Source organism: Ochotona curzoniae, unplaced genomic scaffold, assembly GCF_017591425.1.
Source record: "Ochotona curzoniae isolate NIBS_2020 unplaced genomic scaffold, NIBS_Ocur_1.0 contig_3190, whole genome shotgun sequence".
NCBI lineage: Eukaryota > Metazoa > Chordata > Mammalia > Lagomorpha > Ochotonidae > Ochotona > Ochotona curzoniae.
Window position 1 is genome coordinate 4,322,202 of NW_024465751.1, and position 27,026 is coordinate 4,349,227.

Below are 27,026 nucleotides of genomic sequence, written 5' to 3' on the forward strand. Positions count from 1 at the left end.
GTAATAGCAGCAGATAAACTCAGAGGCGTGGTACTAACTGCTGTGCCTGTATTAACAGCTTCAGTGATCACAGGACCTCTGCCTGAATGGATCTTATTAGTGATGCTCATTTTACAGAAAGCTGAGCTGTGGGAAAGTCAGGAAGCGTGATTGAAATCACAGGACTTGGAAGTGGCAGAGCTGAGTTTTGAACCCAAGCATTCTGGTATCTAGCAGATTTGAAACTAGTCATCTCAGAGGGTTGGAGGTTTTATGGTATAGTTCTTGCTAAGTCAAAATATGATAAGGCGTTAGGTATAGTGCTGTATTTGTTCATTCTTAGTAAACTTAGTTTCTGTGTTTTGACTCTGAGAACTTTGGAAGTGGAGATCTCCGGACCAGGTGTGAAGCTGTGAGGAGCAGCGTGGTGCCCGTGAGGCTGGGTGCCCCGGAGGGCAGCTCAGTGATGCAGAGGGGACAGACCCGCTTGGCTGTGACTGGAATCCTTACTCTGCCTTCTCACCTTTGTGCCTGAGGATGCTCTGCTGGTCACTTAGCATTTCAGCCACAGTCGTGTCCCAGAGGGGCTTTACTTTAATTTGTAATGTTGAAATTCATTAGTACAGTGAAGACTCATTTGAACTAAAAGAAATAGAGCCATTTTTTTAAAAAACATTGTGTTGTGATTTTTGGATACTGTAAAATCCAGCATTATTGTATGTTTCCTAACAATTGCCACTGCTCTGAGTCATTGCTTAAATTTCATTGAACCTTTTAAGTAACCCTTTAAGAAAGTAAAATAATTATCTTTATTGCTCTTATCACAAAGTGAATCCCAAAGAAGGTAACTATTTTGCTTAAAGACAAAAGCTAGTGAACTAGTTAAAATTCTGGTTTGATTCCATGGGTTAAATTCTTTTTTAAAAAAGATTTATTTATTTTTATTGCAAAGTCAGATATACAGAGAGAAGGGGAGACCGAGAGAAAGATCTTCTGTCTGATGATTCACTCCCCAAGTGACTGCAATGGCTGGTACTGTGCCAATCCAAAGCCAGGAGCCAGGAGCTCTTCTGGGTCTCTCCCACACGGTGCAGGGTCCCAAGGCTTTGGGCCATCCTCCACTGCTTTCTCAGGCCACAAGCAGGGAGCTGGATGGGAAGTGGGGCTGTCGGGATTAAAACCAGCACCCATATGGGATCCTGGCGCGTTCAAGGTGAGGACCTTAGCCGCTAGAGCACCGTGCCGGGCCGGGATTAAATTCTTAACACCAAGTAATATGCTGCCCTTTTCCTGTTGGTAGCAGTTACAGTTCTTTTCCTGACGTACTTTCCATCTAGAGTTGCAATTTGGATGCCACTAGATAATCATTTCTATATGTAGTCATAGTTAGTGAAAGAATTTGTCTGGAAACAGGTATTCCATATATGTTTGAAAGCTTTTAAAATTTAAAGCTGTGAAACATTCTGTGTCTAGATGATTTCATAAATGTCCTGAATAGATGGAGTAAGGATTGGAGGTCATTTAGATGTGATGATTTAGTAAAAAAAAAAAATGCTTGTTTAAGAGACTTTTTACATTATGTAAGATAAATGAAGCTGAAATATTAAACATTCAGTATCTCCTTTTTAGTTGCTGTGTCTTAATTATCTCACGTAAAACATAAAATCAGACCATTGAAATTCTGCGAATGGAAATCCTAATGTAAAAGGAAGACCGGTCACCAGCTCACCTGTCCGGAACGCATTGTATGAAAGAGAACAACCGCGGTCGTGACTGTGCTAGATTGCTTTTCAATGTTAGGAAAACTGTGTGTTGACTTCTAAAGCCAGTAATAGCTACACAAATGTGTTATGTATTTACTTTCTTGAAAGTCAGTTAAAAATGTAAGCTTACAGCTCAGAACATAAACTACTGTGGCGCGTAGGTGGAGAAGGGGATCAGGACTGAAGTGCTGCACCCTTTCCGTGTGCCTTTAAGTAATGGAAAGATTATTGCTATGTGTTACTTAGTTTGCGTTTGCCAGCAGCTAGCTGGGAAAAGGGCAAGAGTGGGTAGTGGAGATGTCATAATCGCCTCTCCATTCTTGCTTCTATTTCCAGGTTAAAACCTAGTGTCCTGAGTGTACACTTCCCACTTCATCCTCAACTCTTGAACAAGATTTATACCAGTACCTTATTTTTATTTTTTTTCCCCCTCTCTCCATACTTAGCTAAATTGTGTAATTCCTGGCTTTTTATATGATTGCTTGCTGTGTTTTATGCATTTGGAGAGTTGTATGGAGTGGAATATTCAATGTGAGGCTTATGTAGTAGAATTTTTTTTTAATCTTAAGAGAAAAGCCGTAAGAAATACTGGGTTTTACATGGTAATTTTTTTTTAAAAATGAGTTGTTGACTAATAATTTCCTTTTATCTTAAATGATTAAATGTGATTTGACTACTATCTTTTTTGTGTTCTTAGTAGGATTTGATTCTACAAGAAGAAAAATCTATTGTTTAAAAATAATGGTCTTAATATTTGCTAAATTGAGAAGTCTAATATTGATGTTAATTTCAATTCAGAATGTATGCCTCAAAAGTTTTAAAAGAGCAACATTTAGATACTAATAATATGTAAATATTGAAAGTTTTATGTAAAAATCTAGTTTGCTTTCCCATGTTGTTTTATGTACAATTTTTTTGGTATGTGGAAAAGAGGGACAGGAACTATAAACTTGGAACCAAATGTGCTTTGTTGTTCCAAATTTTTGAGGCCAGGAGCACATATTCCTGCACCTGTTGGTAATTATGAGCAAGCCAGCCATTGCCAAATCCCAGGCCTCTGCTTAAACCTTTTTTACTGGAACTAAATGATGTTGCCATTTTTATTTTTAGGTTTGCTGGCATGGGTAATCTCATTAAGGTGCTAACCAGGGACATAGACCACAATGCAGCACATTTTTTCTTGGACTTTGAAAGTAAGTCTCTTTAGCCCTTCACAGCTGGTGCATAATGGTAAAGGTGAAAGATTAATGATACTTACACCACAGTGAAGGCCAGGCAGAATATTTGTTAATTAAACTTGGGGATCAAACAAAAGTTGCATGATTTTTTTTTCTTAATTGTAGGCAAACATCACCATCATATGTATAATTCTTTAGTTTTTCATTCGCTAAAATCATGTTGAGTCTGTAGCCAGTGCTGTCCTTTCATTAGTCCATGAAGCAAATAGCCTTATGATGAATATTCTATAGTATGCTTTAGTGCCTAAGTCAAGCAACAGTTGGTTTGCTGAATCCTACATAATAGTACGCAATCAGAATTGTGCTGCATATCCAGAAGCAATAGCTTTAAGTAACTTCCACAAATTAATTCTATTCCAAATTTGGTCAGATGTACATGCTGTATTTAATGGCATGCAGGAAGTAAGTTTTATATTCTGCTATTGTAAGTTGATCTGTGATGGTAAGGTGTGGCCAAACCTCTGGATAGTTGGCTTTGAAGTAGATTACTGTTTCAGTGCTATCCTGCCAAGATTATACATGCATAACTTTTGATCAGAGATTTCTTTTTTCAGAATAGTAGCACTATTGGAATACTTAAAGAATTTTTCATTATAAGGCCATTAATGAGACTTGTCTTGGGAAAATTTTGAAACGATTTAGAGCAACAGTTGTGCCTTTGTGTACAGGAGAACTGCATTTCACCTCTAGGTCCTACATCTCAACACCTTGAGCGCCCGGTCTGCTGTCTGCCAGAGCGCAGTCTGGGTAACCTGAAGGATGAATTCATGGCCTAATGAATATTTTCCCTGTTACTATATATTTTTAAAGTAAATTTCAGATGTTCTTTTTTATAAAAGGGATATTTTCTCTTTTCTCATTCTTGTCTTGACAGGTACCTTAACATGGGGAATCTTCTAAAAGTTTTGACATGCACAGACCTTGAGCAGGGGCCAAATTTTTTCCTTGATTTTGAAAGTGAGAAGATGATTTTATATCTATTTCTCTTTGCCTGCAGTAGACTGCGTTTGTCTTGCACTAAATGAATGTTTTCTCTTCGCCATCCTTTTTAACTGCTTTGCATGACTGAGCTGTGAATTGTTTGAGTCGAATTTCTGGTGCCTTCTAGAACTGGAAGCCATACTTTATAGATCAAATTGTGATGACAAAAGTCTCTGAATTTTTATAAGAGGTTTCATATCTCTTAGTTGGTGATGATTTATAACAAGATCTATCGTGTATGAAAACATTTTTATGAAAAACATTTTGGTGGAAATGAAAAAAAATACCTCAAGATTTGTTAATGGAAGCATTATGTATAAATATAATAGAAGAAACATTTTTATTGGACTCAGGAAAAATTAACCAGGTTTCAATTGCTGTATGTGCTTATTGAACTATTTTAAATATAAATCTGTTCATGAAGGCCGTTCAGAGCTCAGTAATTTGGGCATAATATTAAAAGGTAAGTGTGAACCTAAATTATTTAATCTTTGCAGATAATTCTACGTTAAAATTGAATTTATACATTTATTCTGGGAATTTTTTTCTAATTCTAAATAAAAAAAATAATGGGTTCACAGACCTTTGAGTAATTTGCCTTCTGTTTGTTTTATGTTGCATGACCTATTATAATATGGTCTAAGAGTGGCAGGTAAGTGTCGTTGACCTTGCTGCATGTCGCAGAGCTTTTGGTGTTTTGGCTGTTGATACTGCTTTAGCTTGTCTCATTGTCCAATCGAGAAAAATGATATGAAATTGGTGTTTTCCTTTGAATGTTGCTATTTTAATTGATCATTAGAAAATTGTTAGGAAAGGGTGAAGAGATAGTTTTAATTTTAAGTCATGTGTTCCCTTACGTTTTTATCTGAGGTTAAAAACAATTGGACAGATCTTTAAATATTTAAAGTGTAAAACTTTCTGTTTTTAAAAGTAAAACAGATTAGTTTTTATGATTTTGTAAAATTTTATTTTGTGAATCACACTGTTTTTAACTTAGGACAGCTTACATGATTACATAATTTATAGCTTATATCCATATTATAGAAGAACTTGTGGTCTCTGGTACTTTTCTACTTTTATAACTTTGCTGTAAATGATCTGTTACAGTTCTGGGGACTAGGTTCAAAGTAGTGCAGAGAAGTGATTGAATATCAGGACCATAATTTGAGGTTGGATGTTAGTTGGCTCACGGCTTTCTTGACCCTTCTCAACAATTTGGCAGTGCTGTTCTAAGTGCATGTTGAGCATGAGTTTTAATCAGCTTGGGATGTTTAGCAGATTGCTGACGTGAAGATCATTGCAGACGAGGCAGCTTACATTAGAGCTGTATTTTAGTTTATTTGCATCTGTTTCCTACTTGGTCTTGTATATTTTTCTGCTGTTCTGTCTCCTCTTTCCTCTATCACAAATTCCTTACATTTACAGAATCTTGGCTTCAATACAGTCAAGATCTTGTTCAAGACTTGGCACTTGAGCTTTTCATAAACTTAGTATTATGCTGTGGTCAAGTGGGAAGCATGGATTTGAATGTAGCATTGAAAAAATTATTTCCTCTGAACTTTCCAGTCTATTCTAGTAGCAGGAAAAAGTAACAATAGTTATTAACCAATAGTGTAGGACCATACGTAAAGTTTTACCTTCTTAAAGGCAGATAGAAACTTTAAATTGGTAACTTGCTGCCCTTTGTCTGCCTTTATAGAACTTTAGGCTTGACACTTCATGGTGTACTGCAAGTTGAATTTCATGAAGACATATTGGATACCAGGCCACAGTTACTTATTAACTTCTTTACAGTTTTCTTATTTTAAAATCTGTATTTACTGATTACTAATTTATGAGATACAGAGAGAAAAGAGAGGAAATGAAAGGGCTCCTGTCAAGTGGTTCACTCCCACTGGAATTGAAACCCTTGTGGCCCAGTCTCCATGTGTGCGGCAGGGACCAGCTTGCTGACCCGTCAGTTGCTCTCTCCCAGGGCCTGCATTCCAGCATGGGACACAGGTGACTCGGCGACATGTTAACCACTGGCTCAGGTGCCTGCTTGAGTTCTTTGGATTTTTTTTACATTCTCAGGGTTTTTTTTTTTTTCTATCATCCAATCCACTTGCATATTTGGCTTCATTTGTAATAGGCATTTGTAAACTTACCTTATCATTAGACCATGACCTCTAAAACAACTTCCATTCTACTTTTCTATTGCATCAGAATTGCCAGCACAGTTGATTGACCAGCTCCTAATGACTACTGAGAATAAACCATGTTCTTTTCATGAAACATAATTTATTTCTTATGCAACAGAAATATTTAGGTCACTAGAATAATCTAGTTTTCCTCTCTGTCATTTCTAAGTTGTCGAATCTAGTTCAGTATGTATCTGTAGTGGGGTAGCTACATCAAGAATCCCATTCAGCTATACCTGGCTTTTCACATCCAGGTATATAAAAAATAGGTATTCCAGTGTGTGAGAAATGTGCTAGAATAGAATGATGTCACTTACTTTCGCATACACACACATGTACACACATAGCTTTTCACTGCAGCTCAAAATAGATTTATGGTTTCCCTCTTGTATACCAGCCAGTAGGTGGTAGGGATAGAAAGATAAAGAAGATAATAGGATGGACAGAAATGTGAACTCATACTTTATTGTATAATTTATATTCAAGTTGTACATCAAGAACATATTAACTTACCTGAAAATGAGCAGATTGGGCTCATTATGGAAGAATTAAAAAAAAATAATGATTCCGTTAATGTATTAGTCTATAATTAATACACAAATGACAATAAAGCCTTTTCTAGTTCTCAAATTACCTACTCCTTTAACAGTACTGTGAGTTTATAGCTCATTCTAATCACAGTTTTTCACTTTATGTAACACTGTAGAAGAGGAGCTTGAATTTTTTTCAGTGCCCCTTCTTAACCTCAGCATACTGCTTTGTAAATCGTGCGAGTTCAGTATGCGCCCGTATCTCCAGGGAGATCAGAGAGCAGTGAGTAGGGGTGATGATTTGGAAGTGAGGGAGAGAAGTTCATTTCTTGGTACAGTGCCTTCCTGGTGAGTCATCCATTTTCTCTATTTCCTGTGGCTGTGTTATCTGTTTCCCTCCATCACTTAAAAAAATACTGCTTCTTACTCTTTAGTCCAACTTTATTTTTTCATTTTATCACTTAACACGTTTTCAGTTGTGTTTGCCCTATATTTGGAAATATTTATTCTAGTGGCATTTTTGTATTTTGTTTTGTAAAAAGTTGTGCAGAACTTATTTTTTTCAGAGGCAAAGTGCATAATACCCATTTTAATTGATGCTGGAGGCCTGTTTCTCTGTCGTTCCCTTTGTGTTTCTTAAGGAGATTGTGCCAGGTGCCGGCTGCACACTGTTCAGTAGCAGTGGATTACATGCTGGTCTCTTCCTTCATGAACTGTAAATAAGAATAAAATAAACACATTCTTATGATTTTTTTCCCCGTGGCTAGTTTTTATCTCCTTTTGTATAGTATCTGCAATTTCATTAGTTATTTTTATTGACTTTTATCCTATAACCTTAAGAAAATTGGTGTGAAATTACTAAAATACTTAGTTTCACCTTCAAACAACAAGTACAGTGAAAACATGCCTTATTTCCCTTGGACAGCTTTTTGAACTAAGCTTGATGACTATTTGATTTGTCTATTCTCAGTAGTAGATAAATTATTTTGTAATCAGATGAATGTCTTTTTGTTAGCTGGCTAAGTGGTTTGTTTTTCTTAAAATAGAACAACCATTCTTTACTATAAAAAAACAAAGTGACAAGTCTTGTTTGTATTATATTATTTTATGAAACACCAAAAACCAAAAAGCTTTCTTTTATACGGTCTTTTTCCTCTCTAATATTTTGCCCTTTTGCATGAATTGGCTTTCAGTAAAGCAGTGCTTCCCTGTCCGCTGATTTCCGTTTGTCTTCATTTCTGCAGCAGTCTTCGGCAGCTTTCAAAATTATCAATGTGACTTCCCTGTGATAGTGTGGTGCTGGGTGTTTTCCCACCCTCAGGGGAAACGGGAATCTTCTCCTTTATTCTTAAATTAACCCTTCACTAGTTATTAACCACTTACAAGGTCTGTTTAAGGTCCTCGGTAATGCTTTGTCTGTATGTAAGTCTCAATGTCACGTTTTTGTGTTAACAGATATTCACCATCCCAAAATACATAGTTTAGAAGTATTTTCAAGCTTCACAATTTCCCTTGATGTGAAATAGTTAAAATAGTATTTTTTGTCATGAATTCCCACTTCATGAGTTCAAACTACAGTGTGTGTCTCTTACTGATGTGCTGTCTGTAGTTCCACAGTTCCATTGAAAGAGTATAAAGCTCGTTTTTGCATGTTAAAAGTATTTTTTCTCTTCTGCATCTGGTGTAAGTATAAAAGTAATGAGTTGTACTTTTTGAAGGTGTGTGTCTAACTGTTTGGGAAATATGGCCTGGCTAAATGTGAAAAAAAAAATTACTGCTAAAATGAAACTTGGATTTTAAAATCTAATCATTTAGCTACAATATTAGTATTTGCTGTGGTATTATTACTTGGACACAGAATCTTTTAATTTTTCAATTGGCTTATTTTGTGTAATTGTTTTCTCATAATATTTAAATTTTTAAAAAATTTGAAAAGAAATTTGAAAAATCAGGAAGCAGATACATGAACACAATTTTTAAGTTAGCTTTGCACATGAATGTTAGTTTATTGTTACTGTAGTAGGTTTATGTATGTTAAATCTTTAAGCTGGCACTATATTTTTTAATATGCTGTGTGTTTTTAATTAATTGAAGTTCAACAGTTGGAATTGAATTATGATTTGCCCCAGCACACATTAAAGTTAAAATTTGTGGGCATCACTATTCTTACTTTCACGTGTGGACTGTCTTAAGTGTCTAAGCAAAGGAATACATACATCATTGTGTAGACTTGAGGGTGGGAAAGTGGGTGCAGGGAAGTCTTAGGGACTAGATTGTGATGGGCAAAAAGATTTATCAGAAATGTGAATTCATCTTACAACGTTGTGCAGCCTCCTTAGCATGGAGGGTTTCTGCCAGTGCAATTCTTCTCTAAAACATTATGGTAATCATGATGTGTGTTATTTTTACATACCTTATCCCCCGCCTGTAGTGTTGAGTCTGATGGCTTGCAAAGATTTACGGAAACAACATCCTTACTGGAGTACCTTTTTTTTGGTGTAGCAAACAAAAGAAACAGATGCAATGTATACATATGTGTATAACAATTTGTATATATGTACATTCCTTAGAGAAACAAAGAGTAGAACTTCAGTTACCTTGAGCCTCCGGAAAGAACCCAGATTGGTCATCATTAGCGATGTTCCGTGGCTCACACTGCAGGTGGTGTAGACACCTGTATGCTTGTATCTGCTGATGCCTTTTCGTGGCTCTCCTCAGTCACTAGAGGGTAGGAGCCTGCTTTTTTCTTTAATATTTCAGAATTTTTAGCACTTGTATTATTGCAGTCACTCTAGAGCAGTTCTGTCATTTGGAATACTCCTGTAGTGGGCCCTGTAGAAGCAGAGCTTCTGGAAACTCGTTCTTTTTCAGGGGTCTCTTTTTTTTATATTAAAGCCCACCCATTTAAGGCAAAATGGAACTTCATAGGAAGTTAGTTTCAGTCTTGTAAATGGACAGTTGTTTCAATAGACTTCCATTCCTATGATATTAAAATAGATCTTTGTTGATGAGTTTATAGTCCTTAGTGGTAGTGATGAGTACAGTAGAAAAGTGATTGTTAAAATTATGATTATCATTCTCAGATTGGCCTGTTATACTGAGTCATAATTTATAACTTAAACTAGATAGTAAAATTGGGTATTCCCTTGCTTCTTTGTGGTTTTCATAAACTTCAGGCTAATTATTCAAATATCAGAACTATGGAAAAACTGTTGGTCTTTTCAAAGAAGTGCAAAGTTAATAATGAATGAACTATAACTCGTCTTTGGAAAAGTGCATTGGTAATTGCCTAGAATTGTATGTCGAATTAAAAATTACGTCACTATAAATTTTCTTGTGCTTTCCTGCCATTTAGATGCCCAGCCTACAGAGTCTGAGAAGGATATTTATAATCAGGTGAATGTAGTCTTAAAAGATGCAGAAGGCATCTTGGAGGACTTGCAGTCATACAGAGGAGCTGGACATGAAATCCGTGAGGTAAACTTCATGCATTTTCTAGAAAGCTCGATGTGCTGTGTCCTACCTCCTAATCACTCTTGTTGTCTAGACTTTCGACTTCCTTGTTTCATATTAAGTATTATGTTTTAAGCAAGATTACTTGGCATTGTGTTAAAAATATGTAATAAGGAAAATTGTTGCTGATAAATATGATTTATGTACTTTAAGGAGAATTTTTTGATGCTGTTACACTTAATATTTGTAATGTTTGATGGGAAGTATTTATACTTTATTTGTCATAGAGGAACAGAAGCTGGTGGTCTGTGTGTGTCCTGCCAGTGTGCCTGTCCACTCTCCAGAGCTTCCTGGGAAACGTGAAACGGTCCCACTGTCGGTCGGGTCCCTCCTCCCCACTGCCTGACTGCACTGCAGGGGACACGTGTGGTGTAGACACTAAAGCTTGAGGCTGAGCTTGGAAGTTGTAGTAAGCAAAAGCATGTAGTCATTTCTCTGAAATTGAAGCTGCTTAAACATTTAATTACACTTCTAAGCATCTGACCCTTCTGTGAGTGGAAGAGGCAGAATGCGTAGTCAGGGTTTTAGTTGAGTAGCGGGTAAGTTGCTCTTGCTGTGTGGACCACACCGGCTTACAGGTGCTGGAAGATGTTGACAGCGTCTCCCTGTTGATGGTCAGCACTGCATGTTACTTCTGATTGCTCATAACTCTTCTGCCATTAAACTGAAAGTTTTTTGGACAGATGAATTCTTATCAATAAAAAAATCTTATCTGCTGCAGGATCACTTATTGCCAATTTTTTTTAAGGTTGTTTATTTTTATTGGCAAGTCATATTTACAGAGAGAAGGAGAGACAAAAGATCATCTGTCCACTGGTTCATTCCCCAAGTGGCCGCAGGGGCCAGATTTGGGCTGAGCTGATCCGAAGCCAGGAGCCAGGAGCTTCTTCCGGGTCTCCCACATGGGTGTAGGGCCCCAAGGCTAATGCCGTCCTTGACTGCTTTCCCAGGCCACAAGCAGAGCTGGAGGGGAAGTGGAGTAGCCGGGACATGAATCGGCACCCATGTGGTATCCTGGGCACCTGCAAGGCAAGAACTTTAGCCACTAGGCTACCACATCAGGCCCTATTTAGTCTTTTTTTTTTTTTTCAGTATTTCCTATGGAGAAATTATTTTTCTAAAAGGGCTCCTTTGCAGTAAAGATATGTTGTCTTCAAAATCAATATATAAACTTAATTGAATGCCTGTTAAGTTAATTTGTCATACTTGTTTGGTAGTGCTGCTTTCCTGAGATGCCTCATAGAATTCATACATGCAGCTCCATACAGAAAAGCAAATAAATTCCTCAGAGTTAATTTTTTTTTAAGTTTGTTTAGGAGTATAAATAATACCAAAGAAGAGTGAATTACAAGAAAGAATAAGAAGTAATGGTTTAAAAAAAGCAGTGGTAATTGTAACTGATAGCTATTTTGCTAATTTAATTAATAAGATTTGAAATAACCAACTTTTATTTAGAAGGACGCATTGAATTAGAAAAAAAATGTTCATTTTTGCTGGCAAATGTGTACCACTGTTAACATGTTTTATAGTTTGTTTCAGTCACTGCGGGTAATATTATAAAATGGGTGTTATTTGTGTTCTTATGTAAAGTGCTTACATTTTAGAAAATGTGTGCAGATAACTGCAGCTTCAGAGGAAGTACAGATTAAACACCTTTATCACTGTGATTGATAGTAGCAGAACTGTGGAAGTAATTCATGGACTTGTTAAGATAAAATAAGATAATTCAATAAAATAATATTTTATTTAAACATGATTCTAAAATAATACAATTTCATTTAGTATAAGATACTTCAAAGGAGGGTATGGTCTGTAGCTGGTGATGACTCCTGCATCTCCAAGCAGAGCATTTGGCCCTGATGCCTGGCTTTGGCTCCTGACCTCGGATTGCTGCTCACCTGGGAGAGCTATGGGTTTGGTTGCTGGCTCCCGGCTTTGGCGACAGCTCAGTCCCAGCTCATTCAGGCACTTCGAGAGTGAACCAATACATGGGGGCACTCGTGTTCTCTCTCCAATAAATTACGAGTTGCTTTTTAAATAAACAAACGTTTTTCTCTAGGATAAGTCACACCAGGCTTGTGTATCAGTACCTTTCATTAATGTTGTGTCGTACCCACAACAACCTTTAATGTTGTTGGAATGAGTTCTAATTCTTTCTACATGGAAGACTCAGTATTGACGTTTGTGGAGTTCCATTTTACATGGTGAGATATAATAGGTTTTAAACGAGGCCTTTGGCTAATAGCAGTGAACCCGATAGCGGAAATCACAAAATCCTTGCCATGGAAGAGCAGTGATTTTTCAGTTCCAGTACAAGACAGAGCAGAATAGCTAGCTCTTCTGAATTGATAGCATTGACTAGAACATTTTATGTGAATTGTTTCAAAAAATTATTTTTAGAACATTGAAAGGCTGCATAGGCTTCTTAATACACATATCTAAGTTTTTTGTTTTCATTTGTTTTTTAACTTGATACTGAATATTTACTGAGCATGTGCTTGAGGCTAATAAGTTTTTTTAAATATACATCAATTAATAGCAACACTTCTTTAAACTGTATAATGTGAAATGGGAATTGTGACTCTTTTTGTGAAGTTAGGTTTTCTTCAACAATACTGTATTTCTAGATAACCAAAATTGTATGATGATTAACTTTGTAATTTGGGCTTTTTTGAGGTTATTAAAGAAAGCAAACTAGGTTGTTGAAAACAGAATTCGGTTCCATAAAGTGTTAAGAAAAGCATCTGTAGGCCAAAAGCAGATGAAAACGTTTGAGTATTTTGGGGAGAATAGCAGTCTATTCTGAGAAAAAATCGTCCAGTGGTTTAAAATTCTGGGCCTAGAACAAAGCCATGTTCATGCTGAGGTCTATAAAAAATGTTTTGTTTTCACTCCTTTCAGATTTGAAACTAGTTGTTCATATTTGGGAAAGCCTAGGAAGTAGTGTCTTAGGTTTCTGACCATTTCTAAATCACATTTCAGTTTGGCTAAGGTGCTTCGAGTTGCTTTGGGCCAAGGCTTTTCACATATGTTTCAGCTAATTGCCAGACTTGTTTCCCTCATTTATTGCCTTTTTTGTTGTGTTTGTGTGTGTGTGTGTGTGTGTGTTTCATTTATTGCATCAAAACATTCTTTGACAAAGAAATATTAAGAAAGCCTACCTGTGAAATGGGAAATAAAATAAAATACTTTATTTTGTGGATCTAAAAGCTAATAAGATGTAATGTCGATAACACACATTTATTGTGTCATTTTGTTTATTCCACTGTATCGACATCTATTGCAAGAATAACTGCAGATATGTTGAGAAAAGTATTCATGGGATTGACAAGGGCCTCTGCATTTCATTATTTTCCCACATTTGCTAAAACCTGTATTTTAATGTTAAGTAATATGTTGTGATTTTTCAAATCTGATTGTATTCTTTGGATTTTAAAGGCAATCCAGCATCCGGCAGATGAGAAATTGCAAGAGAAGGCATGGGGAGCAGTTGTTCCACTAGTGGGAAAATTAAAGAAATTCTATGAATTTTCTCAGAGGTTAGGTAAGTTCAGAGATGTGTCCTTATGAGTACAAAGACTAATGAAAAGACTTCTGTAATACCAGCAAAGTGTTTCATGTGTACAGTGTTGAAGTGCTGAAGATGCATACTGTGGGATCAGAATGTAGTATACTCACCAGCCCCACAGCCCAGGTCTTTGATGTATCTAGACCCTTTTCTTCAATAAATCTTCATTTCTGTTGGGAAATGTCTGATTTTTGTGTGTGTGTTAAAAAGAGTTTAAGTATGATATAAACCAATTGGTTTAATTTCTCTCCAGATTTACAGTTAAGTCGCTTCGCGGGTGATTTTTAAGAACACCTAAGTTTAAATAATCCACAGATTTAAAAAGAACTCATCCTGCCAACCCTTGGACTGTTTCTGTTTTCATGCTCTTAGAATAATTTCTGATGGTGTCAGAAACTGAAGAGTATGAGCTGGCACTGGGGCCCAGCCGCTCTGGTTCACACATTGGAGTGCTGATTTGAGGTCCAGTTGCCCCACTTACGATCCAGCTTCCTGCCCGTGCAGCCGGAGGATAGTTGAGGTGCTTTGGCACAGTAGGGTGCCTGGCTCCAGCCAGTTGCAGCCATTTGGGGGAGCAAGCCAGCTATGGAAGGAACATCTCTCCTGCTGTGCCCTTGAGAGGGATCTTTTGTATATAGGTCCTCTGTTGAAGCGTGGCCTTGCTCACTGCAGGAAGAGGCTGACTCACTGCCTTCCCTGCGCATACGCAGCCTTGGTCCTGGGTTGCTTGGCTCCAGCCATCGGGGAATTGTAGCTCTGCAGCTCCTGCTCACTGACATCCCCACCAGCCTGCTGGCCTGACTCCGCTTGGAACGCTGAAATTCACCTCCGTTTCAGCAAGCCTTGTCGTTAATGCAAGCTTCCTTCACCTTAGTCTGCTGTGGATTTTTCAAATAATTGTTCTAATCTCTCAAGCTTCACTTTCTGCTTACATTAACAGTGATCCATGTAATGGATCTTTATATACACATCTACGTGTATATAAAGGAAACTGAAAATACTTTTCCTCATAATCAGTTTGCACATCCATGCTCACACCTCTGATCTGTTTGTACCCTATGGTGCACTCTGTACTCTCTGCAAGTGGGGTTCTTAGACACGCACCTGCCCTACCTAGGCGCCTTAGAGTACTTAGCATCGCATATGAAATGTCCCCGTCTTTTGTTCCTTTCCCCTTGCTGTTCCTGCACTTCTGCTTGCTGTCTCAGCTCAGGCTCTGGCTCCCTGTGTTGGCTGCAACTCTTGCTCATCCTCGGGAACCTTTCCAACTCTGTCCAGATGTCGTTGTTCAGGGAAGTCTTCCTGCGGCTGCAGCTAGGGGAGTGCCTAGTTTTCTCTCTTCCCACTGTCCCTCATACTGCTTTCCAGCACCCATCACAGCTTTTTTCTTCAAAGTATCAGCACTTTGCATGGGTGGTAGGAAGAAAAGTGGTCTTTTCCTAGCACAAGGAAGGCAGAGAAGCTCAGTGAGAGCTGATGTCTGTGAAGTGTCTAGCTCAGTACCGGGTGAGCAGCAGCCGCATAAGGCATTCCTACTCTCAGTGTAGTCAGCTTGATTATCTTACAGAAGTCTAAACAGATTGTTGCCTTATTTGAGAGACAGTTTATTAGAATGGAAAGAGTTAGACTTTGGCATTTACGACCTGTCACCTGGGGTTCCTCACCTCTTTGAGATTCAGTTCATCCATCTGTAATGTGCTTGTCCGGTGGAGGAGGCTGAAAGTTAACAGAGACTGCAGTGAGTGCGCAGTGTGGGTGTTGCTCCATATAAACAGGCTGCACAAATACATGGCAGGACTGTTATTAGAGCTGGAGATCTAATAGATTCCTTGATTTATCAATTAAGTTGTTATTGATCTGAACCCTTAACTTATTGTTACAGCATCACTTAATTCTTTAGGCTCATTTTTTCTAACTATAAACTAGCACTTGTCTGACTCATCTCTGAGTTTGATATTTCTCTCTCAATCTCTCTCTCTTTCTCTCTCTGTGTGTGTGTTTTAAGTGAAATACCATATTTCCATTACAGTATTTCTTAGTCTGACTTCCAAAAGTAGCGCTTATTTCAGAGGAACTATTTTGCTTATGTAGTGAATTCAAATATTTCTTTTTTAAAACGAGGTAGTTTTATTTATTTGAAAGAGTCAAGAGAGAGAAGGAGAAAAGTCTTGTTTCTGCTGGTTCACTTTCTAAACGGCTGCAGTGGCCGAATCGGGGCCAGTTTGAAGGCAAGAGCCAGGAGCTTCTCCCGAGTCTCTCCTGAGCGCGTGGGTCAGCGTCTGCTGCTTTCCCACGTGCCTTAGCAGGGAGCTGGATCAGAAGTGTTCCAACAAGGACTCAAATTGCCGTTGTAGGAGGCATCTTTTACATCCAGTCCTGGACCACAGTGGTGGTCTCAGAATGTCCCTATTATGACCCTGAAATGCCAAGTCCTAAGAAATTAGAAAGTTTCTTAAACAAAACACTTGGTTATGTTGTCTGTATTTATATATAAGCAGCATAATCAAAGCTGGTCTAATATTCATAGCCATGCACAGACTTGGCTGTGTGGACACAGTAGCATGAAGCTGTTGCTTCCTAGTAAGTAACAGTTATTTCATAAAACCAAATTCTGCCTTGTGGAGATTGGTGACAGTAATGTAAAATTTGCCCATCGATCCTGGTATTTAATTCAGATGTACATGTTGAAGCAGAGTTGGTGTTTTTAAGATTTTGTTGTATTGAACTATTGCATTTGTATGCTGTACATCATCAGTTGCAGATTTTGTATTTCTTTGTTTTGATTAGATTTAACTCTCCTGAGTTTTTGCTAAAGAAACCTTTCCTGAGAGTTAAGGTAGTGTTGGTGAATTGTTCACTTTTTACCAAATGTTGCAAAGATAGAAACAACTAACCCTTTACTTTTTCTTTTTTAGAAGCAGCATTGCGAGGTCTCCTGGGAGCCTTGACCAGCACCCCTTACTCTCCCACCCAGCATTTAGAGCGAGAGCAGGCTCTGGCTAAACAGTTTGCAGAAATTCTTCATTTCACGCTCCGGTTTGATGAACTCAAGGTACGGTTTTCAACAACTTGATTGTTGCAAAAATTATGACTCTTTCAGTGAGTTACAGGAGGGAAAGCCTGAAATTGTGTGAAAATGTGTTCAATTTATATCAGACCTTAACAGAAATGAAAAACTGGGTTTAGAAATAAGGTGGATCTTTTGATACCTTATGTGGCAAATAGGAAATTGCCCGAACTGTAGTCTTCATTTTATAACATCTCTGAAATATAACAACATTGAACTTCTTTTGTAATAGTTTTTCTTTTCTGTTCGTTCTAGTTGTTTTCAAATGTTCAAGTTTCTCCCTCTTCCTGTGTCACCTTCTTTCTCTCCCTTCCTTCCTTTCTTGCTTGCTTTTTCTAATTGTGATTATCCTGAGGTTGAAAGTGAGTATAAAGCAGGAAAAGCTGGAGTTCTCTCAGGAGAGCTTGGCCAGGCCGTGGCCTTGCCAGCTGGGATGGACTTACCAGAAGACGGAAGGGCGGGGTACCTGCGTTAGGGCCTCATGCTTGTAACCCAGACAGCTCCTGATCCTCCTTCTGAGACTGTGAGTGTGAATGTTTCTGTGTGAGGGCAGGATCACAGAAATAAAAGCCTTTTTTAGTAAATCAGGACAAATGCATATGCATTTATTTGCTTGGTTCATTTTGTCAATTTTTCTTAGCTTTTAAAAAATTATACTACCTGGATTATTGAAACAAGAAAGAAAATCTGCTTCCCCTGAATGAGAAGCAGTCTTGGTTTTATGTTCAGTAAGGGCCGAGTACAGTGTTAAAGCTGTCTTGTGTTCGTACCAATTACAGTTTTCAAACAATAAGGGAATGTTAACATTACTCATCAAAGCTGTATTTCAGTTTTTTGCTTAATTTTCACATCAGCATTTGGCGCGTAACATTTTCTTCATAAATATCATTTTTAGATGACAAATCCAGCGATACAGAACGATTTCAGCTACTACAGAAGAACATTGAGCCGCATGAGGATTAATAATGTTCCAGTAAGTTACTGCTTTGAATTCGGGGGTGGTAGGAACTCAGTCTGTTCATTTTTTTCCTTTATTTGTTCATTTGCTCATTCACTCAGATAATGTTAGTAGTAAAGTTAGTAATTATGGACAGACAGAGCTGTGGGAGAAGAGAACAAATAAGGGAGCCACATGGCGCTGTCCTATTTTTCCTCTCTCTTAACTCTCAGGACTGTTTCCACGCAGTTGCTTTTATCTAACATTAATAATCATGACGCTTTCTGTATGCATTACCACTTGAACTGCACAGGCATTTCCAGGTTTGTGTGGTTTGGGTGGGGTGATTTTGTGTTGTTTTATTTTGGAAATCGGCCTGGATGACAGAGGTGACCGAAGCTTACTGGAGCAGAGGCTGGGTCTTACGGCAGAGGCCGGGTCTCAGGTGGAGGCCAGGTCTTGGGCAGAGGCCGGGTCTCAGGCTGTCCTCTGGCCTATGGGCCAAGATGGCTGTGCTCCTGCCTTCCCCTCCCTTCTCCAGGGAGTTACAGCTGGAGGTAAGACTTCAGACTTGAAGACAGTATTACTTTGTCCTTTTGTTGATTTGAGCACCTACACTGTGTTAATTGGTGTGAAACAGAAAAATTTTTTAAATCTTTTCCAGCTTCCAGTAGGTGGTTTAATCAAGGAATACTATTACTGGGTGAGGAGTGCTAGGTAGTGTGATATTTTTAAAAATCCCCAAAGAGATTATTTTTAAAAATAAAGAAAAAATTTTCTTTCCCAAAAAATGGCCGTTACTTGCTTGGTCCAGTTTCTGATATGAGGCTCATCTTCTCATGCGCCATATGAAAGGGACTGAGAGCAAAGCCCCCAGTTGGCCACCGTAGCTGTCCTTACCGTCGTCCAGGGCCAGACGTCCAAGTCATCTAGTCCTGTCAGCGTCAGTACGCATGCAGAGAATGCCGGATCTCAAGTGAAGGGGCTCTGCTCTGCTCTCCTGCCTCTGCTTCTCTTACGCAGGAACCTTAAATTTCACCCAGCAGTTAATTTCCCTTAGAAATGTGACTTAACTGTAATTCCTTTCTTCTGACGCTCTGAGTGGCTCCCCATACCGTATGAAAGAAAAACGTAACTTGAGCGAGCATTAAAGGTGTTCTGCCACCTCGCTCCAGGTTTGTTTCACTGGGTGCTGCCTGGTGACATGCCAGTCGGCAGTTGACACTCTCGCTGTGATTACTTCACTGAGTCCTTGGGTGGCATGCTTCCCCGTCCCAGAAGGAGTACCCAGTTCACCTCTCCATTACACTCGGAGCAGTCTCACTCACTGGGCCTTCTTCATTTCCTCCCTGCCGTTGCCTTTCAGCGCACCGTTGAGTATGCTGTGTAAGTATTTGTTCATACTGCAGGGCAGGGCACATCATCATTGCCAGTCTTCTGAACTCTGCATCATTTTGTTGTTTTTACTTTTAAAGATTGTCTAAATATTCTGTGAATAAGAGTCTAAAATGAAGTTTTGTCAAGAATATTTTTAGATTAACTTAACATGCGTTATTAATGCGGTAGACATCCTGCCTCAGTGTTTTTCCAGAAATGTCACATATTCAACAATTTGTGAACTAACAGCAAATGTTCTTACTGTCCACACAGGCAGAAGGAGAGAATGAAGTAAACAATGAACTGGCAAATCGAATGTCTTTGTTTTATGCGGAGGCAACCCCAATGCTGAAAACCTTAAGTGATGCCACAACAAAATTTGTCTCAGAGGTAAGCCTTCCTCCGCAGGCGTTCTCTCCCACCACGTGCTGACTGTTCGCAGATGCCCCCGGACTGTTGATACCTGGTGCGGCTGGCCGACTGCAGACCCACACGGGAGCCCTGGTCTTTCTGTGATGCGCAAGCCACCGCCTCCGAACTGTTGGATGTCTGTCTCCCCTGCCTTTCCCCCAGCTCTTGTTTTCTGAAAGAAAGACGTGTGCAAATGGGAACTTTGAAGTTCTTGCATACTCCTTACATTCATTCAGTCAATTAATATATCACAGACCTTGCTGCCTGTCCTGGTCAGACCGCTGCCCTCTCATCTCACTTAGCACCTTGGGTTCTTAATCTTTGCCTTGTATAGCTGTTTTTCTGTAGAGCTGCCAGGTAATCATAAACCACATTCCTTCCCTACTCTGCTTCTAGTGCTTCCAGAAACCTCCTAGTACCTTAGCATAGAGCTCAGATGCTCCGTGGCATTGAAGCTCTGCCGGGCAGCCCCCGTCTGCATGGCAGGGGTGGTTCTCTCCCAGCGACCACAGCAGCTCCTCTCAGAGGGAGGGCCTCACCGCGCTGTGCTCAGATCTGCATTCTCTAGCTCGGAACACTGCCAGGACCTGGTGTGTTAGTGAGAAAGTTACCTAGATTTTAAAGTTGCTCATTTTTTGTGATATGCTGGGGTTAAATTACAAGTGAATTATTGACTGTCACTTTTACTTTTTGTTCTCCATGCACTTACAGAATAAAAACTTACCAATAGAAAACACCACAGATTGTCTCAGCACCATGGCTAGCGTGTGCAGAGTCATGCTGGAAACGCCGTGAGTATTGACTGATCCTTTTCCCTTTGACAATATTGTGATAACTGCTATTTTGAAACATAGCCGAACAGAGCAGGTCTGTAAAGGGAAGGTAGGGACAGTGTGTTTGGAAGTATCAATTATTGATACATGAGCAAAGCAAGTTGCAGCCTCGTGGGAAGCAGAGCAGCTCTTCTGGCTCTTGGGGTCTGGAGTGGGGGAGCAGGAGCTTCAAAGCCCCTCCGTTATACTTCTCACGCTCATTCTGCCTTCTTAGGCAGCAGCCTTGCCTTTTGCCCAAGGACTAGTGTTACTTTTCTGTTCATCCCTTTTTCTCCTAGTGTTGATTTTAGGCTTTAATTTTTCCAATATGTATTTGAATCTCCTCTGTGTTTTTCCGTCTCAAGCCTTTGCCAGAAGGAGTACAACAGGGTGTGCTGGCTGGATTTTCCTGTCAGCAGGACAAGAGAAACCCTCTGGATTCTTGAATAGTAGCTGATTTTTGCTGAGAACTTTGGTGTTCATGTGCTTTTTTTTCCAAAGCCTTTCTTCATGCATCATGTAGTTGGAAACATGAAGTGGGAGGGCAGCTAGCTTCCATCATTGATGGTGACGACAGCCTTAGCAGCACGCCTGTCCTCAGGGTTTTTCTGAGGCCACTTGACAGGTCTCTGCAATTGTTGCTTCCAGTCAGGCAGAGGGGGTAATATGCCAAGGTAGGTACAGAGGTTATAGTGTGGGGTGACACTGCTCTGTCTGCCGCCTTCTCATGGTACCATGGTCACATCCATTTTAGAGATGGAAGGGATGAGATGGTGTCACATGGCGGTGGCATTTGTTCTCTGGAGAGTTCTGTGATGTGCCTTACCCGGTTTCCGTTCTGCCTTCCAGGGAATACAGAAGCAGGTTTACAAATGAAGAGACAGTGTCCTTCTGCTTGAGAGTAATGGTGGGCGTCATCATACTGTATGACCACGTGCATCCAGTGGGCGCATTCGCCAAAACCTCCAAGATTGATGTGAGTTGTTCCAGTGATGTCAAGCAGTGTCCTTGTGCAGAACCTGTAGATTAGCATTTTATTTAAACAGTGGCTTTGTGCTGGACTCTTGACAGAACCGTCATTTGTAGCTAGTGATTAAGAGGCCTTTGACCTACACTGCTGTCTTGTTAGATGTCTTCTTGTAGTATGTTGACAGGTGGCATGGAGTGACAGAGGGTGACTGTGCTGTCTTCAGGGCAAGGGGTGGAGGAGCCTTCTGCCTGTTTGCAGTATATTTAAGTCATTAGTTGTGAAAAATTCTCTGATGAAGTCTTTGAGTTGTGCCTCCAAAGGCCATTTCTAATAATAAATTTATTTGAAAATGTCTGTCTCAGTACAGGTGCTCCGGTGAAGAAACCACACTTTTTGAAAATGACTTTCAGTATAATCTTTCCTCTACTCAGTCATCATCCCGTTGTCTTGTAATAAAGATTCTCCTAAAGCAGTGTGAAGGTCTCCGCCGTCAGATTCTCATGTCTAGTTTATCCGTGCTCCAGCAGCGGCAGAAGAGAACTCACTCCCAGTTCCCTTTTGTAGCTGGTTCGGGCTGGTAGTGGTTTAGATCTCAGTTGCTGGTGTGGATCTTCTGGCTGACCTGCACATCTGAAGGGAAGGGAGTGTTCCCTGCGTCTGTTCCCCAAGTGACTCTGAAAACTGCTCTGCTGGGTGTGGTGTTACTGGCCCTTTCTAAAGCGGAGTGGAAGTGTGGGTGCTGCAGGGGGCTGACTGCTACGGCCTGTGTTCTTCTGTTGCCCTGTGCTTGCTCCTGTTACCCGGAGGGCTCTGCCCCTCACGTCCTCATTACCATCCGTTTCCTCCCTCCCGCTCTCCCTGCTTCCTTCATTTGAAAGAGTTACAGGTGGGAGTGGGCGCTGGGAATCTTCCATGCACTGGTTCATTCCTGAGATGCCTTGGCCTGGGCCAGGCAGAAGCCAAAAGTTTGATCCGAGTCTCAGGTAGCAAAGGCTGAAGCACTTGAGCCATTTTCTGCCATTTTCCCAGGCACGTTAGCAGGGAGCTGGATAAGAGGTAGAACAGCCAGGGCTCAAACGGCCCCTAGTATGGGTGCTCACAACACCAGCCCCTGTAATAGCCTTTGGGATCCCCGCTTCCTGCCCTGCCAGTTCCAGATGAGTCGTTCTGACATGTAGGGCCCCCATAATGCTATTCCAGCCCCATCAGACCCTCATCTTTCTCCTGCTTCCTGCTGTCTGTTTTTGTCATCAGGTGCTGCCTGGGATCCTGCTGCGTGCCTTGCTACCTGAAACCACTCTGCCCTTGAAATAGCTACCTACCCCCTTCAGGAGGTCTCTCCCAGCAAGGCTTTTGTTCCCTGTCTGTGTGGATGGTGCTTCAGTTTGATCTGTTTCTGAAAAAAAATTGTGTCATTGTCAAACTTAAGATAATCTTATTTTTGTTCTGTTCTTCTAGGAAAAACTAATTTGACATGTCTAGAATGCACCCTTAACTGCATAGCTGGAGTTCTGCTGAAGTTTATTTTACTTTAGTAAAAATGAATGTTGTTTAAAAAGCAGGATGACTGTTTGTTTTCTTCACTCCTCAGATGAAAGGTTGTATCAAAGTTCTTAAGGACCAGCCCCCCAGCAGTGTAGAAGGTCTTCTAAACGCTCTCAGGTGTGTATCTGTCCCAGAAGCTCCTCGGCTCACGGGCATGTAAAGGAAATAGTTCAGCATGGAAGTAGCACACAGGAAATGAAGAGAAATATTGAAACTAGAAATAGTCTCATTTTGCTGGCTGGTGCATTTGTCCAATAGTAGTTACGAGAGAGTTTTTGATGAGAAAAGTTGAGAATTTTATGAGACATCAATTTAATTTTTCATTTGAAGATTTTGGCTTTTACTTTTTGTCCCTCTTGAAGCAAAGATTGCTTATTATTTTTTGTAATAAATGTTAACTTAAATTCAGAAAACAGAATCTTGTAAGGAAAAATTCAAGTAGTCCAGTGCTGTAACCTAATGGCTAAATCCTCACCTTGGATGCACTGGATCTCATATGGGCATAGGTTCATGTCCTGGATGCTCCACTTCCCATCCAGCTCTCTGCTGTGGCCTGGGAAAGCAGTTGAAGATCGCCCAAGGCCTTGGGACCCTGCACCCACTTGGGAGACCTGGAAGAAATTCCGTGTTCCTGGCATCGGATTGACTCAACTCTGGCCATTGCAGCCACTTGGGGAGTGAACCAGCAGACAGAAGATCTTCCTCTCTGTCTCTCCTCTCTGTATATCTGCCTTTCCAATAAAAAAATAAAAATAACTCTTAAAAAAAAAAAAAGAATTTGGGGCCCGGCGCGGTGGCGCAAGTGGTTAAAGGTCCTCGCCTTGCACGCCCGGGATCCCATATGGGCGCCGGTTCTAATCCCGGCAGCCCCACTTCCCTTCCAGCTCCCTGCCTGTGGCCTGGGAAAGCAGTCGAGGACGGCCCAAAAGCTTTGGGAACCTGCACCCGCGTGGGAGACCCAGAAGAGGCTCCTGGCTTCGGATCGGCATAGTATCGGCCCGTTGTGCTCACTTGGGGAGTGAATCATCGGACGGAAGATCTTCCTCTCTGTCTCTCCTCTCTGTATATCCGCCTTTCCAATGAAAAAAAATAGAAAAAATAAATCTTAAAAAAAAAAAAAAAAAAAGAATTTGGTTGATCCAAAGCCAGAAGTTTGTTCCAGGTTTCACAGCTGGAAGCAGGAGTCTAAGCATTGGGCCATTCTCCAGTGCTTTCTTGGGTGTGTCTTCAAGGAGCTGGGTAGGAAGCATCCAGGACTCCCCAACCCGTCGAAAACATAAAAAGGAGAAATACACTTAGCTTACAGCTCATGCTGAAATAGAGATGAGTTGGACTTGGCCATAGTTTGCCAAAGTCGGAACAGGATACTTACTTCCTCTGAGTGAGAAGTTACAGCTTATTATTGAGTTTCCCATTTCAAGCTGTAACTGAGTAGCTGTGAACTGTTCTGGCAACTGGTCCAGAGGCTGAGCTGCAGGAGGCAGCAGGGTTAAAGCTGTACAGAAAAAGTGTGATTCCATGAGAGAGTTGCCTGGCCATTTGCTAATCTTATTAAAATCATAAAACCTGATGTGGGTTTTTAAAAATTCCCTAATGCTGATATTTTTCTTCTAGGTACACAACAAAACATTTGAATGATGAGACTACCTCCAAGCAAATTAAATCCATGCTGCAATAACAGCTGTGGCACGAGCACCTGCTGTGGCCGGGGGGCAGTGTTCTGCAGTGACTGAGATGCACAGCCTTTTAGTGATTGCAGTTACTATCTCATTTACTCTCGCTTTTGTTTCCTCTGTTCCTCCTCCCTCTTTTTTAATCATGTTCTTGTTCTGAAGACTTCTTTTCTGTGCCAAAATCAGTAATGTTACACTCTGAAAGGATATTGTCCTTTCAAACAGGCCATCTGAGGCAGCTAATTATGCATTGCATTGGGGGGTCTCTACTGAGAAACAATTCTGTGACTTGAACTAAATATTTTTAAATGTGGATTTTTTTTGAAAACTAATATTTAATATTGCTTCTCCTGCATGGCAAAACTGCCTATCTGCTATTTAAAAGCCCTCAACAACTTTATTTTCTACTGCCGCTTTTTCATGTGCAGCCAAAATGAAAATGTTTAAATTAATTGTGTTGTACAAATGGTACCCAACACAAACTTTTTTAAATTAGTAAGACTTTTGTTTAAAGTGTTAAGTTTGCATTTTGACTTTTTTTGTAAGGATGTATGTTGTGTGTTTAACCTTTATTAACTAACGTTAAAAACTGTGATGTGTGCGTAGATTATTACGTATGCATGTTCATGTTTAAGGAATGGCTGTTGATGATAAATAAAAATCAGCTTTCATTTTTCTAAGTGTGGTTGGTTTACTGATGTTTGTTTTTTCCCCATGTATATTTTTATGGAATTTGTATACATATTGCCTAAGTTTTTCTTCTTTTGGGGAGAGCTGAGTCTTATCGATAGCATTTTTCATCATTGTCGTCTATGTACATAGTTCTAATTGATTTAAAATTTTTGTTAAATGTGGTGTAAGATCAGTGATCTTGTCACTAATGTGACTTTTTCTCTTGGTTTCTGTGGATGTAATAATGGAAGGAAAGCCACACTGTGACTTGTTCGCAGCTCCCGGGGTGAAAGCGTAGCAGCGAGAGCAGGTTGAGCGGCCCTTGACACTGGGGGAGGGGAGTGGGTAGAAGAGAAACTCCGTGGAGAAAAGTCAAGATCACGGTCTCACTGGTGATAGGAAATTAACATGGTTTTCAGTTTAAGATGATGAAATCCAAATCTCACGAGTAGGAAGTAACAGCTGCTCAGTGTTGGCTGCGACGGCCACGCCAGTGGTCCCATGGCAGATGGCCAGCCGCACCAGAGAACCACCGGAGCTGCCATCACGTCCTCCCGGGAGTGGAGCACCACCCTGAGGCTACAGAGCCCTTCGGGATGGAATCCTGCTGCCCCCTCAGCCTCCTCCACCCTCCACCTTACACCTTGTCTGCACCTGGGCTGAGCTGCTTGCTATATGATTCCTGCACTGTTGCGTTTAAAACTCCTGTCTGGCAGGTCAGTGAACGTAGTGTCACCCTGTGTGCATCTGATAAACGCATCTTGAAAGGTCAGCTTCTGTTTCCTGGAACCTTCCGGACAACACTGACAGTATCCTCCCAGGCTTCTTCTGAAAGTCCTGCAATGGGCTGACTAGCGAATCCTTCAGAGTGTGTCCACCAGGACTCTGTGAGGGTAGCTAAAGGGTAATTGCCGGTGAAATGGAGGTGAGTTTATGCTGGCTCAGGGTGGGCCCTAAACATACGGACAAGTCCTTAGGAAAGGAAGGCCAGATGCAGGGTGGCAGGCCCTGTGAAGGTGGACACAGGTGGGAGCGGCAGGGTCTCAGCCAGGGAGCCGCACCAGCAGCCCTGGGAGCGCTTCTCCCCAAGTCCCAGAAGGAAGCAGCTCGGCTACCATCTCAGATCCGGCTTTGCCCTGCAGGATTGTGGGCGTGAATCGCTGGTTCCCACTGCCCACTTGATGGTCATTTGTTAACGGCAGCCCTGAGTCTAATGGTGGGATCTCCTAAAACGCCTCGCCTGTGGATGTTTTCGCTGACTGTGTGAGAAGTGTGGGACGTGGAGAGGGCAGCGTGAGCACCTGAGAACCCGCACCTGGCTGCCCGAGCTGGACTTGGTGCCAGAGGAGTACTCGGACGGAGCGAATGCACGCTGAAGAGTGACTGCTCTCGGGCGTCCCGGTGCTGTGCTGAGTGCCGCCGACACGGGTCTGCCTGTGCAGCAGTAGTTGGAGACTCTGGCTCCAGCCAGGAGTTGACGCACTGCTCTGAGGCCTGACTGCGCTCCATCTGTTTTTGTACAGCTCATGAGCTAAGAATGGTTGCTTAAAAAGGTTGGGGGAAAAAAATCAAAAGAATATAAAGAATGGTTTTTTAAAAGGTTGAAAACAAAATTATTTTGTGGCATGAGAAAAGTTTATGAAATTCTAATTCATGTTCATGAATAAAAGTTTTATTGGAACATAACCTGGTTGGTTTACATATTTTTATGGCTGCTTTTGCACCACAACAACGGAATTGTGTCAGAGACCGTAAGGCCCTGAGAGGTTCATGTATTTCCTGTGTGGCCCTTCCCTGAATTTGCCTGGCT

At 40.6% G+C, this 27,026-nt stretch overlaps 1 protein-coding gene across 6 annotated transcripts in view; it reads left to right on the forward strand.

The window, feature by feature from the left end:
* CYRIB (CYFIP related Rac1 interactor B) overlaps positions 1–25,224 on the forward strand; it is a 123,786-nt gene extending 98,562 nt beyond the window's left edge. For 3 of the 6 annotated variants that reach the window (XM_040979299.1, XM_040979294.1, XM_040979296.1), the window contains 10 exons: positions 3,855–3,937; positions 10,027–10,148; positions 13,623–13,728; positions 16,668–16,804; positions 17,715–17,792; positions 19,407–19,523; positions 20,256–20,335; positions 21,206–21,332; positions 22,918–22,988; positions 24,486–25,224. In XM_040979299.1, the coding sequence (XP_040835233.1) occupies positions 3,865–3,937; positions 10,027–10,148; positions 13,623–13,728; positions 16,668–16,804; positions 17,715–17,792; positions 19,407–19,523; positions 20,256–20,335; positions 21,206–21,332; positions 22,918–22,988; positions 24,486–24,549 (975 nt within the window). In that variant the 5' untranslated portion in view covers positions 3,855–3,864 and the 3' untranslated portion in view covers positions 24,550–25,224. Of the gene's footprint in view, positions 1–2,848; positions 2,936–3,854; positions 3,938–10,026; positions 10,149–13,622; positions 13,729–16,667; positions 16,805–17,714; positions 17,793–19,406; positions 19,524–20,255; positions 20,336–21,205; positions 21,333–22,917; positions 22,989–24,485 lie in introns of those variants that run through there. The other 3 variants (XM_040979300.1, XM_040979295.1, XM_040979301.1) reach the window with 3 other exon arrangements.
* The last annotated feature ends 1,802 nt before the right edge of the window (positions 25,225–27,026 follow it).